At 37.8% G+C, this 13,041-nt stretch overlaps 1 protein-coding gene across 23 annotated transcripts in view; it reads right to left on the bottom strand.

Annotated features, from left to right (window-relative positions):
* DLG2 (discs large MAGUK scaffold protein 2) overlaps positions 1 to 13,041 on the bottom strand; it is a 1,033,591-nt gene that overhangs the window by 331,079 nt on the left and 689,471 nt on the right. For all 23 annotated transcript variants that reach the window (XM_042793331.1, XM_042793310.1, XM_042793308.1 and 20 more), the window contains one exon: positions 672 to 841. In XM_042793331.1, coding sequence (XP_042649265.1) covers positions 672 to 841 — 170 coding nt within the window. The remainder of the gene's footprint in view (positions 1 to 671; positions 842 to 13,041) is intronic.

The following is a 13,041-nucleotide window of genomic DNA, read 5'->3' as shown; positions in this document are numbered from 1 at the left end:
AAAACAATAAAATGAAACCTGTTAAAAATAATACTTCTGCAAATGAAAACTTTTTGCAAAAGGAAACGTGAAAATAAAATATTCACAATTTTTAATAATGCTTCTAGTAAGGAATTTGGGTTTTTTTCTGTAACCAGAAGGTTCTGCTGGAAGTGATAAAGATGATTTAGACTGGTGAAGGTTTCATGCTTGACTTACATGTAATTTTGTTGAAGTATAAAATAATATTCTCCTACGTATCTGGGTAAGTTAGTATTCTTGTCTTCTTGTTCCAAAAATAACTGTAGAAGAAACTATCAGCATGAAAGTAAAAAGTATAACTTCGATAATCATAAGGCCTTCTAAAAAAAGGGAGAACAGAGAAACTCTATATTCAACAGTGATGTGCTGCCAATGTAAAGCACAGTATCTTTGCATTATGCATTTCTTCAAGAGGTAATGAGCCATCTCTACAGTAAACCTCAAATGAAACAAACCACAACTCCTTGAATTCCTTTATATTTCAGGAAGAGATGTGCAACCATGAATTGAAGTTCTAACCATCTAAATTAACCTCATTTCAGTATTTGATGGGTCAACCAGTTAAGAAATCAACAGTCAGATGTCATTTGAACTACAAGACAGGTTAAACATCAAGTTTAAAATGGATGTCTTTTCATTTTCATATTTACCTTTCGGTCCTTTGAACAACTTGATTTCTACCACGGTCTCCAGAATAGGTCTCCTTCGACGAACATACAATCGTACTATGGAGCCAGCCTCTTTTAGGGCCTCCACGGCTTTGCTGTGTGAGACTTCTGACACGTCGACCTCATTCACTCGCAAGATGCAATCATTGACCCTACAAGAAAAACAAAGAACCACAGATACTAAATGCTTCCATTATTTTGACGGAACAAAGTTTTGTCAGTAGTGATGTAAAATGAAGAACTCTTCATTGGGAAGTCCATCAGATGACAGACTTAATGTGATATGCTTTATCAGCAATAAGAGAGAAACAGAACACTTAGTTCTTCCAGAAGACACACCTGATTCAAAGTAAGGTCTGCCTAATCATCCACACCTACCAACCCCCTTCATAAATTGGGGTTGGATTGACCAGAGTGATAAAAATGTGTAATAAACAATTTGCCTTTACAGATTTAATTAAAACACTTTTTACTAAACAATATAATCAAGTTACAGCATTCATGCTGCATGCTACTACTACTACTACAGTTGCTCTTAAGGAAATCAATTGATTTAATACAGAGACCTCAGTAATTTTTCAAATACCTCCTTAAATCTCTATTTCTTCATCAGAGCCAAAGAATTCTAAGTTGTCAAACTAAAATGCTGTCCTATATAAAGCAGACAATTTAAAAGAGAATGTTTCATGCCAAATAATTTGAGTAAATTTAATTCTTTCTGTTTTCACCACTGACTGTAGGCTCCAAGATCTTCTGTGTCATAACAGTAACTATTTGTCATAGAATACTAATAAAATTCCTTCACATTCTTACTTTGGGCATTTCCTACATTATCAATTATTGTCACCTGCAGATATTTCAAGTGTTTGATTTTTTTTTTTTTTTTTCCATCTGGATGTTTGTCCTGGTTGGGGCTGGACTAGAGTTCCTGTTAGTTTGGCAGCGGGAGGAGTGCTGCAGCACACTGAGGTTCCAGAGGCTCTCCAGGTCCCAGAGCCCTCACCTGTGTGCGGGGGCGGGGGGAGCACAGCTGGAGGGCTGGGCCCCGATTGGCTGATATCCCATGTCACGTGACATTGTGCTCACTATATAAAGGCAGGAGTGGGCCAGGAGGGGCTCTCATTTCTGGGAGTGTGGCTGTGGGGCCTTTGTGTTTGGGATCGCCAGCTGGGAGCAGGTGGGTGGTGAGCAGCTGTATTGTACCTTACCTGCTGATACTGCTGTCAGTGTATTGTTCTGTTACTGTTATTAAATTGTTTTTATCTCAACCCAAGAGTCTCCCTTTGCCCCGCCGATTCCCTCCCCATTCCCAAGTGGGGGCAGGGTGGGTGAGCGACTGCATGGTGTTTAGCTGCTGACCAGGCTCAAACAACATCAATTCACCCTCAAAATGTCCTGGTTAGACGGAGTAGTATTCTCCTTATCTGACAGATTTGACCAAATTGGAAAGGAAATTTACACCTCAAGAACTGCACACTAAAATCCATCTCCAAAGCAGCAGGCTAATGAGTTAATTCCTGGGCCATCCCTTCTTTGCAAATAAGGGTGAGAGGAGCAAATTCCAAAGAACTAAATGAATTGACACTCTATTGTTCCTGTGAAGTACGTTTTTATGAGATGCCTCTAAGTATTTTGGGTACAGAAGAAAAAGACATATGTAAATGATTGTGTTATTCTCTATGTCTGAAAGGACAATCAGCAAAGAAAATATGGGTTGCTAAAAATATTCCCATTTCTACTATGTTTCTATACATAGAGATCAACTATTGAATGTCACTCTTTACAGCAAAAGAACACTAGAGCTGGGTATTGCTCAGGAGTCTTAACACATGAAGGGAGAATGAAGCTTTACCAAAAGTGCATCTGAATGCTGAGAATTTAGGATGGATTTTTTGTTAAAAAGAAAACAAAACAAAACAACAAAAAGGTCACAACTATTTGAAATAAAAAAAATTCTGTGTTACCAGCCTTTTGGAAGAAAATTTACAGGACAAAATGTTGACAGCAGCTGTTATCTGACAAATGGTTGAACTTGGAAAGGACACAAAATTGACACTTCCCTTCTGATAAAAAGTACTGCATTTCAAAGTTTCCAGTTTTCATTCAGTGGTTGAGTTTGCTGCTCTCCTTCAATGTCAGCAGTATTAATTTTCAAAATGTTTATTTGTGTGGTTTGGCTGTCAAATTATTAATTCCTTTAATAGAAATTGCTTTATTATTTTGTGGTGGGTTGACCCTGGCTGGGCACCAGGTGCCCACCAAAGCCGCTCTGTCACTCCCCCTCCTCAGTTGTGCAGGGGAGAGAAAATACAACAAAAGGCTTGTGGGTTGAGAGATAAGGACAGGGAGAGATCACTCAGCAATTACCGTCACAGGCACAACAGACTCGAACTGGGGAAATTACCTTTATTACCAATCAAATCAGATTAGGAAAATGAGAAACAAAACCAAACCTTGAAACACCTTCTCCTCACCCCTCCCTTCTTCCTGGGCTTAACCTGACTTCTTATTCCCCTACCTTCTCCCCCCTCAAGCAGCACAGGGGGATGGGGAATGGGGATAGTGGTCAGTTCATCAGACATTGTCTCTGCTGATCCTTTCTCCTCAGGGGGACGACTCCTCACATCCTTCCCCTGCTCCAGTGTGGGTCCCTCCCATGGGGTGCAGTCCTTCAGGAACACCATGGGCTTCCCCATGGGCTGCAGGGGAATCTCTGCTCTTGTGCCTGGAGCACCTCCTGCCCCTCCTCCTTCACTGACCGTTGGGTGTTGCAGAATTTTTTCTCTCACTTATTCTCACTTCTCTCTTTGGCTGCAGTTGTGCAAGGTTTTTCCTCAACTTCTTAAATACATTATCCCAGAGGCGCTCCCACCGTTGCTGATGGGCTCAGCCTCGGCCAGCAGTGGGTCCATCTTGGAGCCGGCTGGCGTTGGCTCTCTTGGACATCAGGGAAGCTTCTGGCAGCTTCTCAGAGAAGCCACCACTGTAGCCCTTCCCTCCGCTACCAAATCCTTGCCATGCAAACCCAAAGTATATTTAAATAAATCATGAATACATCCTGCTAGTGCTTCCCACTCAGACATACAGTAATTACATCTAAGCTGCTACTCTTTCTATTAATATTACTAGGTATCTGATTCTTGTCAAATTTATGACACTTATTCTTTTCATATCCAAAATACAATTGGCTATACCATGCTTAATGAACAAACTATAGGATCCTAAGCATTGGATGGTTATGAAGATGGAATGTTGGGAAAAGATTATAAAAACACTAAAAAGAAGAATTACATTTGTTTATTCATATACTCTGTGCCCTGCATTGATAAATATTGATATTATTAGATAACCCTATCTACCTAAAACTTCTCATACAGGCTCTAGTGATGCCTCCTGTTAAATGAAAAAGCATGTCTTCTGGAGAAAGTCAATAAATAATGTGGAATTAACTTCCGAAAATCAGTAAGCCACACACCTCCATTTACTGAAAAAGCAAAACCCTTTGGAAAAGGACATTTACACTCCTACAGAAATCTCACCTTAATGTCTAATATTTGACCTTTTAGTTATCTACTTCTTTAAAACAGTAAGACTATCTTTAATAAAATATACAGATTAATACCGTGAGTGTTTGATGAAATTAAGAGAGAATACAAAGGTGATCCAGTGACAGAAATACTTTCATACAAACTATTTTGTTTGTATACAAATACAAACTTTGTCAGTGCAGAAGTAGAAGGTCAACAATTACCCTACCCAGTCTGCTATGACAAACACATCCAGTGCTAGATACCCAGCTATATAACCCTTCCCAACCTGTTGGCTTTTTTTCTCAATCACAAAGAGACGAGGGTTTTAACTTTCATAAATAAAAGAAATACAATATTGAAGAACATATATGCACATGCATGAAAACATGAACATATATATATGTATATAGATATGTGCCTACAGAGTTCCGCAGTCTTTACCACATTTTTGGAGGGCATGCTGACCCAGTACTACATCAGGAGAACATAATGATCTCAGATGTCTACAAATATTCTTTGAGAATATTCTAAAACAGCAGGTCCATGGTGCAATGAAATAAATTACATAAGCTGGTGTGATGAATCTAACCTTAGACATAATGGCTAAATGATTCTTTTATTATTCTTAAACTAGAAACTCCAGAATCTCTTTTAAATTTAGAAAGATAAAGACAAATCATTATTCATTATAAAATAGGATAATTTCAGAGAAGATAAGAAAACGAGAAAGCTGAAGCAACATCTCAACTGTGATGTCTTATTTTTCTTCTTGAATACAGAAGGTTTTCAGGGCTGATACTTGACACTGTTGTTATTATCTAAAGACAGAAGTCTATGACAGTGCGCTGGAATACTTTTTCCTTTTATTTAAACTTTTACAGTACAGTTCCTACTCTGCAAAAACTCTACTTTTTTAGTGACCTATAAACCCTGCAACAATATAAGTCTAAAATAATAACAGCAAAAAAAACCCCAGTAAATCCAGTTTAAGAAAATTATTTCAGATGATCAAGTGTATGGTCTGACCACTTAGGGGCAAAATTATTTTGCCCTTGCAAAAGAGCTCTCCAATGTATTTTCCTGGTTTCATTGAGACATTCATGTGACAACAATATGGGAAAAATTGATTCCAGTTGATACATGGATTCCTTTCCCCATTTATTTCAAAATCTTCCCAAGGTCTGGAGGTGGATATACACTGTATGTAGAAGTTAGTGTCAGGCACAGTTTCAGACCTGTGCTAAAGAAGATTTGACTCATAATCCAAGATAGTAATACACAAATCCAACAAAAGAGATTATTATAATTTCATGAATACCTATAGTAACTCAAAAAAATCCAGGCAGGAGGAAAATTGTTCTAAAAAGACCTTCTTTGTTTCCACAAGATACCTTAAATAGATTTTTTTAATATTAAACCATTTCTTTAACAGTATCAGCACTTTAAATTATCACCATTCTACTTGTAAACCTTTAACACCACATACTACTTTGAATAAGGTCTGTTCATATAGTTATTTTTTAAGATTACAAAGAAATGTAAAAATTTCTGATGAATTGTTAAAAGTTCTAATGAGAGAGAAAGCAGAAAAGAAGTTGCATTCAAAGCTATGGCTAATAACTTTTGAAACAATTAAGAAACTAGAGGGAATTCTATTTTCTCTAGTTCTATACAAAAGGAATTCTTAAAAATATTCTTAAAATGTAGAAATTTAATTTCTAAGATTTAACAATATAATCTCAGCATCTGCTGATGATACAGGTTCACCACAGGGTACAGGTTGACCACAGAGTTCTTAACTAAATTGACTCATGTATTAAAGAAAAGCAACATGTGATTAGAAGTAGTCTGGAGAATGCATGTGCTGTGCTGAAAAAAAAAAAAAAAAAAGACTAACCATAAATTCTAACCATATTTTAAAAGAACATAAGTCTAAAAGCAATGTTCATGTTATTGTTTCCTTGGAAAAAGAGGGACTTCGTATCTCAGTTCAGCATAATCTCTGATTAATATTTGATGTATAAGTAAACCTATTTCAATTTCAGCTAAAATACTCAAATGGTGACTTAGCATTATGCATATACTTAAATTTACTGAAGTCTGTAGGTTACGGCCATGTTAAAATCAGTTAAATAGCTATTCCCAGGGCATGCTTGCTCATCTAAATACTTTAGCAAAATGGACATATTCTACAAGACTTTTGTAGAATATTCAGATATGAAGGACCCTGGATCATAAAATACAGAATAGATGCTATAATAATGCCAAAACAGTTACAACTGATACAAGAAATATGAGAGATTTTAACATTAAGGGGGAAGGTTGGGGACACAGAGGTTTACCAATGGTTGTTGAAATCTTCGAAGCAAATAAGGGGTTGAATTCTTTAAGGGCTTATTCCAAGTTTGTTCTAAACCTGACTACCTTAATCTAGTTTCATGTTTACTGCTTTCAAGAAACTGCAGACATCCTTGAAAAGCTGGTATTTGCGTCAGTCAAGGCATAAGTAAACAAGACAAGTACAATCCTTAGGCACTTACTAGAAATATAGTAGGCGACAACTGGTAATAATCATTCTGTTCACTTGTTCTGTGCAATATGGTGCCCTGAAGAGAAACCCAAAGCAGACTAGTACGGCAGCAAAGAGCTAGAGAAGACCAAATGGTCCTGCCAAGACACATTAGCACACCTGCAGCTCCACAAAGGAGCTAGTAGGAACCAACTATGGACTCTAGAATAAGGTAAAGATCTGTGCTCCATGAGACAACACCATGAAACTAAAACTGTAGTAATCCATGGGTCTTAGTTATCATCAAGGCTCCTCCAGACTAACTGGCAATCTATTAACGGGACAGCCCTGCTTCTCACAAATACAGTTACCATGCTTTCTGTTGCAGAATGGCCAACGTTAATAGATTATGTCTAAGCAAATCTAACTTTTTTTTTTTTTTTTAGCTGCCTTCTCAGAAAAGCTTAAATTGATATGGACTTTAGTCAAAGCTTAGAAATCACGTTAAAAATACTGTTATTAAGGGAGAATTGGTGCACAGCTATGGAATATATCAGGTAGATACATACCTCCATATATTAGTATGGGTGTATCAGGTAGACAACAAAAGATAGAGAAGCACTAAACCTTCACTTTGTTTCTGCTTTGTCTAATCTTTTTAGGGTCGATGCTTTCTTTCTTCCAGAAGTTACAAGAACACAGCACTTGAAACAGGAACACAAGATTATAGGTGACAAGCTGAAAGGACTGATTATTTTCCTTTCTCCAAGAGACCAGCAAATAATAACATAAATATATTTATCTGACCCTAGGAGAATAAGTCTAGTCCATTAGTTAGGGAATACTGACTCTCTCTCCCCTACCTTTTTTTTTTTTTTTTAATTCTATATGCACCGTTCCTATCCCATAATAAGTCAAATTTACAGCATATAGGGGTAAAAAAATGTAATTATTGGTACTGACCCATAAATTACTTTCCAAGCGGTATAAATTATTATTTTTTTTTAATATCAACTAAGAATTCAGACTACAGGACTTTATTCCAGCAGTCTTCAGATCTGTCTTTCCAATTACAGAATATACAGCTAAAACTAAATACCAATGATATGTATGTACCATAGGGCATACTGTTTCCTTAGGTATCATGATCCTTAGACACATGATCCAATTTCTGTAACAAATTCACATATACCCTCAGGCCCCTTTCTGACATTGTAAAGTAGTATAAAACTACTGCTATGTCTATTTTAAAATTAAAGAGATGAAACTTAGCAGAAGAAGAAAAATCTGGCTATTTCACGAAGCTAGAGGGGATCTAGTGCTTATGAAAATGTCTGATGAAGGTACCAGCCAATTCTAACTCAAAATTTGACACTTATGTGCTTTATGAAGCAAATACCTCATAGAATGGTTACTCACTGAAAACAGAACTTGACAAAAGTTATGATGGTGGTGTGGGGGAATAATTTATGAATGACATAGCAGAATTTGAGCTGAACTTAATAAAAATCTGAAATCCTAGGAGGATTTTGATTTAAATGTGTGTGCAAATATTGGTACAATCAAAAGGTAACCCAACTATATTTAACACGAAGGCACTATTTGAATCATTGAATCCAACTTATGCTTCTAGCAAGAGAATCTTTTTGGTTTTGAGGAAAGTAAGGAAGGACTAAAACCACAGTATTTAATTTCTGAGAAAAAAATATCTTTCGATCCTCTGAATTCTTTAGCAAGTGGCATTAATCTATTACAATTAAATAAATTGAAAAAAAATATAATCTCTTCCCCCAAAATGCTGGTTTGGTGCCACCCCAACTTCTCCTGTGCAACTTTCAACAGGTCACTTAGCTTCTGTTTTTCATAATCTTCAAATAGAGGATTGAAACTCCACCTGCTCCCACTTCCTGTTTAGGGTCTAAAGAAACTTTCCAGAGGAGAATGTACACCTTCTTGGTTCATCTCGAACAGGAACTAACCCTCAGCGCTGCTTCTAGGCATATTCAGCATAAATAATAGATAACCAACAAAAGCAGCTCCCTGCCTTTCCCTGGCTGCCTTCACCCTTGTAACCAGTCTTCAGAAGTGAAGGATAAAGAGCAAACATTTCCATCACGCACAGAGTTTGTGCTGCATCTGTGTTTGTGTGTGTGCAAAGATGGGAATTAAATTCTTGCGCAGCCTTCCTCTAAGTAAATTACACCCAGACAGATGCTTTCTCCACCTGCACTGGCAAACCAGTTTCGGTGTGCTGGCTGTCAGGAGCCTGAAGGCTGGATCATGGCTGAGCTAACAAGTCTTGCCTAAAAGCAGCGCATGTTCATTTAAGCCTAGTGCCTTGCTTCTGCAGTCTCATAATTCATACAAGCAACTGGAATGATTTTCAGCCCAGAGACTGAAATAAAAAGAAAAATCTTAGGAATATTTTTGCTTTAAGTATATGTGTAAATTTTACAACAACATAATGGAAAGCCAGCTTGTCCTTCAGCAACACACCACCAGCCTTCAGCCCACAGCTGCCAGCATGAGGTTTTGGAGGGTGACCTGAAATTGTGTTAGTTACCCCCACAGTTTACCGTTCACTCCATTGAATCTTTTCAGTGGGTTTAGCACAGAAAAAAGCCACCCATCTTTCCCAGTGGAAGTTAGTCTCTAGCGTGTTCCTGCCTAAATGGCAGGATGCAAAAGGAGCAGAGGAGTAGCAGAAAAAGCCTTCGCACGCAGATCCAGCTCACTCCTGGATCGGAGCAGTGTCTCACTTTTCCCATCCCCACACCCAGGATGCACTAGTACAAAGCCCTAATACTTGTCCTCCAGAAGGTTGCATGTGAAAGCAAAAAGGACAAAAAAAATCCCTCCTTTGTATGCCAGGAGTCCAGTGATAGTTTAAGGAGGTAAAAATGCCTACTGTAATGTAGTCAGAAATTTCAGATCACATCCAGGAAGGCTTAAGGTCACACCAGTGTGACATGCAGGTGTGCTACCAGAGGACTTTGAGCTTTATTTCACTTCCAGAACCGACACCGGAACCTAAATTGTCAGGGAATAATTCAGATTTCAGAAAATACTTCTGAATTTCAGAATGTGTTATTGCCTGAAGTGCTTGTGTGTTTCCACATCCTGTTAATGACATGACCTTGCTGAGACCTGAGACGCAACCAGCACAGCTACCAAACTGTCATAAGACATTTACATTTATTATCCTTCGCCACTGCTTTAGTTATTCACGAATTTTTTAAAAACCAACAGACATCTTAAGTGTCAATATATTAAAGGGTCTGCAAAACAGTAATTGAATTTAAAACACAAGTGACTGGTAACAATATCAGTAAAAATATTAGCAGAGCTGCTCCTTATCATAGACAGTCTCTTTACCCCTCTCCCTGTTTCATTTAGGACTGTAATTTCTATTTTTGAAGTTGCAAGTCAGAAACAGATATCATGCTGCACTATATAATTAGGAATGGAAAAGTCCCTGCAGTCTTTAGACTGTTAGAAGAAAATATTTTTAGAAGCTTAATATGTTCCTATTCACACAGTTTCAATAGAGGACACATTGGCATTTGCTTCCTCCCCACCCCCCCACCCCCCCCTTTTTTTTTTTAAAGGTCTTAAACTCAGCTGTAAGGCTTCACTCCAGGCACAAACTTGGCTAAAAAGCAGTTTATCTGTTGTTTAAAATACTTTGGATCATTCCTGCATTCTAGCCTAGCCCAGAACTTCCTGGGGCAAGGCTGGGGCTCTTTCAGTTAACTCTTTCTGCCACACTGAACAGATCCTTTTATCCTTTTAGGCAGTGTGCCTTTATCACAGGGTGCCTGTTTGTTTGGGAGAGTTTATATACACCTCTTGGTTGAAAATATATACCAAGCTAGTATCTAGAATCTAAGCGAGTGTGACCCGAAAGACAGCTCATATTGCATCAAATTGTCACAATGAAATCCCATGCAGAGGTATCCAAGGCAGCTCAGACACTGACAGAGTAGATCTAGCATGGAAATCCACCTGGATCGATACTTTCGATACATCTACAGCCAATTACCACAGGTAAAAGGCCATATTAACGCAGCTTTGCAATGTTGAGCTCATTCAGCACTCGCTTGAGTTCCTGCACAACCTGCCATGCAATGACTGATTTCAAGAGGGCGCCCATTAATGGCTACCGACAGGAATGAAAATAGGAAAGAGAAAGAATAGTCACAACCCTTTAGTGCAAAAGCCTTTCCCATGGATTAAAATCAGAGACCTCAGTAGGCTGCAACAGGATTGATGCAGACACATAACTTGGCAGCAAGACCAGACGGCCACTGCTGAGAGTTGCACCGGGCCCCCAGCCGAAGGTCGCCCACCGCATCCCTGCCATGGCCACAGAAACCAGAGCCCTCTGCCTGACGCAAACACTGCTGCCCCTGTTCCCTCAATGATCTCACTGTAGGGAAGATCAGAGCTAATGTGTGAAGTAAGGTGTTTGCCCACCTGAAGAAAAAACTGTATGAAGCAATAATCCAGACCAGTGTCCACCTAGCCTGCTGTTTCTTTACAACAGTGGCCTTACCAGATGGTAACACAGTATTTACCCAGAATATATTTTCAGCTGCTGATGACTCTGGCCTTTCCTGAGTCAGAGATACTATTTTTTTTTTTTTTTAATTTAATAACCCCAGTTAGATTCTTCTTCCACAATTTAACTGCTTTCAAAACCCACATAAACTTCTAAGATCCACAGTGTTCTCTGTCAGTGAATTCCATGGCTTTGCTACCAGTTAAATAAATATATCCTTATGGATACTTCAGCCTGCTGCTTATTAGTTTAATTTGAAGTCCCCAAATCCTTTCATTAGAAGAGATAGCAAACACTGCTCCCTGGTAATTCTGTTTCTCTCCTGTAGTTAGGAAACAGGACATAATCTCTTACATCTTGTAACTGATTTTTCATCATGAGAAAAAGGCCCTGCTAGACAAACTCTTCGAGCCAAAGGCATATAGCTGAACTACTGGTAACACTAATTTAATTTCAGAGATGGAAACACCACCACCCAGCTTTCTATTTATCTGAATGACTCTTGGCTGTAACACCTACAGATTTATAACTGAACTCTGACCAAGAAAATGCAGTTCAGGTTGTAGTTGTTTTTATTATGTTTTTTTCTTGATAAAAATTACATTGGTTTATGCTGAATAAATTTTCCAGTCAAACCAAAAATAAATTTAATTCTAATATGCTTTGAATTAAAATAAAATTGAATAAAAGGTTAGATAGTCAGGGACACAAAGTCAAAACAACAATCTGATGTCTTATTATCCAATATAATCTCCTAGAAAATAGCTTTAACTACCTTTTCTTCCATCACTGAAGCTGTTGCACTTTGTATAGTGTAATGCTCTTCTTAAATTGCAGTAAACCATCTCCCATTATCCAGGAAAACATATTAAATCACAAGACTAGAAAGAAATTCTAGTTCTTGCTTTGACTTGATGAAATCTTCAAACACATTACAGGAATTTTAACAACAATAGAAACTAACACAGGTGTAGGTGAGATTGTCCCTGAGCAGTGCTCAGGAGATCCATAGAGAGGAGACCCTGGTCCACAACCTCTACCTGACTCTCAAAACAGCACAATCACTGAGAGGTTTCTCTGGCCCAATTAACATTTACCTGTCTTTGATGCAGTGAAACAACTTGGGAAGGAAAAAATACATTGATTTCATAGCCCCTCCAGTTTAATGGTCTGATTGCTCCTCTGGAAGATGTGGGCTCATGTTCCCCAGAGAGAGACAGAGGGTGAATGCAGATTTCCCTTCAGAGATGAGCTGAAAGGTGATTTTGCCACTATTTTCGTGAATGAAGGAAATCCTGATTTACTCTTTTCCCTTTGTCACGGAAAAGCAATTTGGATCTCATTTTGTATTTAAAAAAAAAAAAAAAAAAATGTTTGCTCAGCTTTAGCATAGCGTTCTGAAGTCTTTTTAGACCTGAAATTTGTAGATAGCAAATTTTTATGTGGTGATACAGCCAGCACTCCATTGAAAAATGCTCACAGGGCAAGGAAGACTTAAAAAATAGCTTATTTAAAGATTTACAAGTCAAGTAAAGAAACTGTATAATTTAAATAAATTGCCACATGTATTGAAAACTTTTAAAAATTTAACACTGACAAATGCACTAAGCACTTATATTTTAAATTACTGATTTCCAAAAAAACCTTGCTAAGCAGTTAATCTGAGTCAATTTTTTGCTGCATGAGTGAATTTATAACCAAATTTCAAAACTAATACTAATTTCAAAATCAATAACTTGACCTTATTATTAC

The sequence above is a fragment of the Tyto alba genome, unplaced genomic scaffold (genome assembly GCF_018691265.1).
Source record: "Tyto alba isolate M040663 unplaced genomic scaffold, T.alba_DEE_v4.0 Super-Scaffold_2, whole genome shotgun sequence".
Classification (NCBI taxonomy): Eukaryota; Metazoa; Chordata; class Aves; order Strigiformes; family Tytonidae; genus Tyto; species Tyto alba.
This window is presented reverse-complemented; position numbering and strand designations above follow the sequence as displayed.